At 40.9% G+C, this 6,255-nt stretch overlaps 1 protein-coding gene across 1 annotated transcript in view; it reads left to right on the forward strand.

Annotated features, from left to right (window-relative positions):
- Positions 1-6,255, forward strand: part of cngb3.1 (cyclic nucleotide gated channel subunit beta 3, tandem duplicate 1) — a 45,244-nt gene that overhangs the window by 24,728 nt on the left and 14,261 nt on the right. The window contains exon 9 of the mRNA XM_020625025.1: positions 3,472-3,594. Coding sequence (XP_020480681.1) covers positions 3,472-3,594 — 123 coding nt within the window. The remainder of the gene's footprint in view (positions 1-3,471; positions 3,595-6,255) is intronic.

A 6,255-nucleotide genomic window follows, 5' to 3' on the forward strand; every position in this document is an offset into this window, starting at 1 on the left:
GCCTAACCCTAAAGCATACAAGATTCTCAGTGAGTGCCTTCTCTCACAAATCATACTTTTCAACCAAAGACAGCAAGGTGAGGCAGCAAAATTGCCTCTGTTGATCTATAGGAACAGAACCAAAGAAGAACCAAATGAGAACATTATGCAGTGCCTTTCAAAACTGGAACAAGATTTGAGTCATGAGTTTACCAGGTTGGTGATAAGAGGGAAAAGAGGCCGTAAAGTACCTGTGCTGCTTACCAGTGAGATGACAAAATCACTTGATTTTCTCATTGAGCCAAGGGGTGAGGACAATAGCATTTTGGGTAGTAATGAGTACGTCTTTGCAAGACAGCATTCGGATTCTCATCCCTGAGGTTCAGACTGTTTGAGGAACTATGCAGCTGCAAGTGGGGCAAGGAAGCCTGAAACACTCACGTCAACCCACCTGAGGAAACGTGGCTACAGTTAGTCAGATAATGAACCTGAAAGAAAATGAGTTGGATCAACTTGCAAAATTCATTGGACATGATATTCCTGTTCATCGTGAATACTATCGCCTAACCGAGAACACACTTCAGCTTGCAAAGATGAGCAAGCTGCTCATGGCAATCAAAGTGGAACTGAGGTCTACAAATCTCTTGATGAGATTGATTTGGGCATAGAAAGTGAGTAGAAAATAGATTTCATAATAGTAATAAATTACTATTGCAGTTTCACTCTGTCACCACCATAATAATTTATACTTAAAATGCTGTTTGGTTTTTTTTGTTCTACTCGCCACTTTAGTATGTGAAATAAGATAAGTTCACAAAATGTTGTTTTTATCAAAACAGGTGGTTTGTCTTCTGAAGTTAGAGCTGTACAGAAGTCTCAAGTAAGTGAAAGTGACACAGAAGTCTTCAATGAGAAGTCTTTGGAACCAGCTCAAGACTCCTATGGTATGAAGCTGTCAGAGCTGTCTCTTTAAGGGTCCTCCAAACACAAGAGGTCAAAGATGGCATCTGAATCATCTCAATTTTCAGACGTTATGAACATTTTTTGGGTCATGCAAGGAGCACTGTGGAATGAAATATTGCATTATCTGATAAAGACAATGATTTGTGGTTAATAGTGAGGTGACATGTTCTTCTGCTGCAGAAGATTCAGACATTCTGGCTCAACGAGCCTCAGCTACAGGACCATCACACAAGCTCAAAAGGACAGAGTAAACAGGTACTGCTCAGTTCTCAGATTTGAGTAGTGTTAATTACAGTAGATGTGGATTAACAACACATTACAAATTAGATCACCAGATGAATTTTTGACTTATCAATATTGAGGATGTCTATCACATTTGTCATTTCTATTTCAGCTGTGGACCTACAGTTACTCAGCAAAAACAAACGCCAGCGCAGGCCGTGGAGTTCTGCAGAAAAAGCAGCGGTGTGGCAACAACTGGGGCAGTGCATCACTATTGTGCAAATAAAGCCAGTTGTGACTAATTTCGTGTGCTAAATTGTTTATCAATCTTCTATCAATGGAGTGGGTGAATTAAAATAGGTAAATCAAGATTAGCGGACTTTGACAAACATTGCTTTCAGTGTTACTGGTGTTAAGCAAACTTAGCAAGTGACATGTAAGATTGAAAAAACCTAAAGTTTAGATGTCTGCAAAACTACCCAGTTTTAAATGCAGAGATGCATACCATATACCATTTCTATAAAACATTTTTAATTGATGTAAATACAATCAAATTTAAATACACTTTACATTGGCAAAATTAAAAACCACATGCTTTCATCTCTGTAATGCTGTGGTTTGGGTTAACCAGGAAAGTAAGATGGGACAGTTATGAAAGATCTGCTAAAATCTGGTGATATAACATGCATTGTTTTGGTGCTTTGTGACAGAAGGTCCAGTTCACCAAATCTGCGTGGCAACAGGCTCCGGTCCTCACACGTGTAGAAGAAAAAGATTTTTTTTACTTCGAGTTTTCTGAATTCTGAAGTGATATTTTGATTCTCTATTGCCACCTCATGATAGATTTGTGTTTTGCACCATTGTAGCTATAGTAGAAGTGGTGGCCCTCACAAAGACATAAAGACATGTATGTGTGTGTGTGTGTGTAGCTTACATTCAGTCTCAAAACATTCACCAGGTGTAGCCACTGCCTACTTTTTTACCCCATATAATTGGCATGAGTCATCATTTATTCAGTGTCTAATTCTTCCTCAAATAAAGGGAGGGCTAATGAAAATTATAACTTTACACAGTACAAAATCTTTATCTCTCCCAGGCGTCATCCTGTGGGAAACTAACTCCTACAGCCTTATCCAATATCACAGAGTGAGTCAGTGTGATAAAGTAAAACATGAAATATGAACATCCGTGACTGTCTATGCATCCATTGTATTCCATTCCAACTTTATTTATAAAGCACTAAAAACAACCAGGGTGGACCAAAATGCTGTATAAGAATATACATTCAAAACAAACAACTTACAAGTACAGATAAAATCAACACCCATATAAAATATCAAAATGCCAACAAGAATAAATGAGGTTTCAAAAGGGACTTAAAAACAGGCAAAGAAGAGGCTTCTCTGATGGGCAGTGGTAAATCATTCCATAGCTTGGGGGCAGCAGCCGCAAAGGCATTATCACCCCTAAGATTGAGATTTGTTCTGGGCACACTCAAAAGTAACTGATTATCTGACCTCAAAGAACGCATAGGTGAATGCCAGTGAAGCAAGTCAGATAAATAGGAAGGTACAAAGTCATTAAGGGATTTAAAAACAAATAATAAAATTTTACAGTGGATCCTAAAATAAACAGGTAACCAGTGCAAGGAAGCCAAAACTGGAGAAATGTGCTCATATTTACTTATACCTCTATATCAGTATCTGTTATTGTAAACTTCATAAACATGTTGTAAATGAAATCAGTTAGATTTATATTTTCCACCACAAGTATTTATTTATATGTTTGGTTGGTTGGTTGCATTGTTGTATTTGTCAGTCATTACTCTCTGTGGCCTCATTTGTTCATTTAAGTGATTAACTGATTTACTCAAATGATACACAATGATTTACATATTTAGTGATGCAAATATTACTGTATTTAAGTAGCAAACCTAAAAATGCCTGACAAGCTCGAGGAAGCAATATTTGAACTTGCTGAAAATAAAAAGGATCAACATCTTTTAAGGAGCTGGACTCATCTTGAGCTCGGCTGCTTGTTCTCAATTATTTAACAATAAAAACTGTAATTGTGTGTGTAACAGCTCATTTGTTTACTTTGCAGCAAAGCATTTAGGTTAAGGCTGCTGTAGGATCACAGTGTCAAAGGTACCATGTCCTATCTACCTATCAAGTTAAAGGATACCTGTTTATATGCAGCCACTCCAGTAATCAGTCTGCAAGTGACGTGGCGTGCACAAACTGAGCATAATCAGGTTCAGTCCAACAGAGTTACATCTAATTCTGTTTCTGTCTTGTAATATCACAGAGTGGTTCGCACCACAGGCTACCTCCTCTTCATGCTCCATCTCAATGCCTGTGCCTTCTACGTGGTCTCAGTACACCAGGGTCTTGCAACAACTACGTGGGTGTATGACGGAAAGGGGACAGCGTATGTACTTTGTCTTGCTGCTTGTACTGACCTGAGTGCAGTGGTCCTGCTTTGAGCTTCTGTCCATGGAGCTGAATGTTTTTATCTGGTGGTGGTGGTGGTGACAGGATTATGTTTTATAGTTTGCACACCATGCCTGTCTTAACTCTGACCTTTTATACCCAACTTACCAAGCAGAGAGACAAATCAGAACCAACCTCCACAGGGCAGACTTTAACTTTCCAGCCAAGCTCCTCTGCCTCCATGGCTAATTCTGTGTATTTCAGTTTGTTCCTCTCATAAACTGTACCTGCCCTACAACATCTCTATGTTTAAGAGCTGCCTGAGCTTGCAACACTGTCTCTTTTGTATTCCCCTTCATCCCTGCTGAGACTGTTGCTGCTGCACTCTGCACTGCTACATCCCTGGATTGGTGATAGTGTTATCTCCAGCCTAGCCTTAGCACATTTAAATTCTGTTAAACTAGTTATAGGGAGCTCCAAAATCCCTTTTCTGTACAGGGTCACACTGCTGAGGCAGCGTGGAGCTCCCAGCCACTTCCTGCACATTCTCTCTAGCTTCTCTACCTTAGAAACTGGTACATCAGACACTGTCAGTGGCCATAACAATTGTGGCAACAGACCAAACTGCAGGTGTCACAGTTTGAGTTTGCCTGGGAGGGTTGATGCCTCTATGCTCTTAATCCCATCAGCTGCCTGCTATCTCAAGCCCTGAAAGAGCTGCATCTTACCACCTACCTAAACGTCTGAGTGGCTCGATTCCTCTGGCTTCACCTTCTTTCTAGCCCACTTTAAGTTAGCATTCAGCTTGTCCTATTGCTACATGGTGCTGTGGTGGTGGTAGCTGTCAAATCATCTATGTACGTTCCTTAGTGTGGTACCTGTTGCCCTGACTGAAGCCTCGTTCCTCCTGCGACCCATCTATATGTCCTAATAATAACCTCCACTGTCACGGTAAACACTAGTGGTGAGATTGTGCATCCTGCATGATGAACAATCTCCAGTCAAGCTGTAGTATACTCTGCTGTTGTGAAGCATCTGCAGATATCCTGAAAATATTCTCTCACTAGCCCTTTAACTAAGTCTGGTACTTTAAAAAAAGCTAGTGCTTCCCTCAGTAGGCTATGTGGTACAGAACCAAGGGCATTAGCTGGATTTAGGAACACCACATTTTTTTCCCTCCTTGCGGAGTGAATTTGATGCCAGATTATGCTTGTGTGCTCCAGTCATCCAAAAAAACCTGGTACTTTGGCTTTCTGCACTGAGGTGTCAATGAGCTTATTCCTTTCTAGGTAGCTCGACAAGCTTTGGGCCACTACACCGAGGAAAACCTTTCCTTCTACATTTAGAAGGCAAACAGGCTTAAACTGCCTTATTTCAACTGAATCTTTCTCCTTGGGAATAAAAATCCCTCCTGCTCTTCTCCATGACTTAGGAACTAGCCACTTCTTCCATGCTGCTCTGATAAGCCTGCACAATGAAATGTTTCTATACAGCCTATAGGACACACCATTAGGCCCAGGGGCTGATCCTGCTCTTGCTGCCTAACTACCATTCCCACTTCTTTCAGTGTTGGTGCTTTCCTCTTCACAGGCTGTTCTACTGCCCCAGTGGGAGACATACCTACTGGTAAACCTAACATCCTGTCCCTATCTTTATCTGCTTGCATCTTGTCTAACTAGGCCTCTAGTTCTCTCTTAGGCACATTCAAGTTGCCACTTTTCTCCTTATTAAACAGTGCCTTGGTGAACTTATATGGATCCTTATACAAACCTGCTTTGCGCGTTCCTTTTTCTCTCTAGCTTTTCTAAGCCTTTTTGCCCTTCTTAGATTTGACAACCTAGATTTCAGGTAATTTTGCAACATATCTCTCTCACTTTCTGTCACTTTTCTCCACTGCTTCCTAAGCTGTCTTTGTTCTTAAACAAGTTTATCAATCTGCTGCTGCCGTCTTGACTTCACTATCTTTACTGCTGTTTCAATCTTACTGTCCCAAACATTTGCTTTGTATTCATAAATTACATCTATTTTCTCTAGCTTTTTGTTCTTCTTTTTCCTCGGTTTCAAAGCTACTTTCTACTAGATCTGAATTATTTCTTCTCCATACACTCTAGGCCAATTTATTGCCCTATGTGCCCTTTTCTTTCTTTGGCCATCTACTCTCACCACTCAGTTGACTCAGCTGTTCGGAACTGCCTTCTGCTTCTTCCACATTGGTAGTGATGCCGTTATCCTGCACACTATAGTTCCTCATCTGTTGCTGAATGACTTTAAAGAAGTACTGCTCAGTGTGCGGTCCCTGGCCATTGTGCTCACAAGATGAAACTGGTTTGGAGAACAGAGAGCGGCCCAAATGTAAACATTCGACACCTGCTATATGAAACAAAGTATGACTGAATATTCTCAACACAAGCTCTATTATTATTCTCTGTCATTATGGTTCTCTGTTGGAAAAGGGTGGCTTGATCCCTTTGGGTTGGTGGAGAGCTCGTGCCTCAAGTGGAGGAGTTCAAGTATCTTGGGGTCTTGTTCATGAGTGAGGGAAGGATGGAACGGGAGATGGACAGGCAGATCGGTGCAGCTTCTGCAAAAATGCGGTTGATGTACCGGTCCGTCATGGTGAAGAAGGAGCTGAGCTGTAAGGCGAAGCTCTCAATTTACT

The sequence above is a fragment of the Monopterus albus genome, unplaced genomic scaffold (assembly GCF_001952655.1).
Source record: "Monopterus albus unplaced genomic scaffold, M_albus_1.0 scaffold343.1, whole genome shotgun sequence".
Taxonomy (NCBI): domain Eukaryota; kingdom Metazoa; phylum Chordata; class Actinopteri; order Synbranchiformes; family Synbranchidae; genus Monopterus; species Monopterus albus.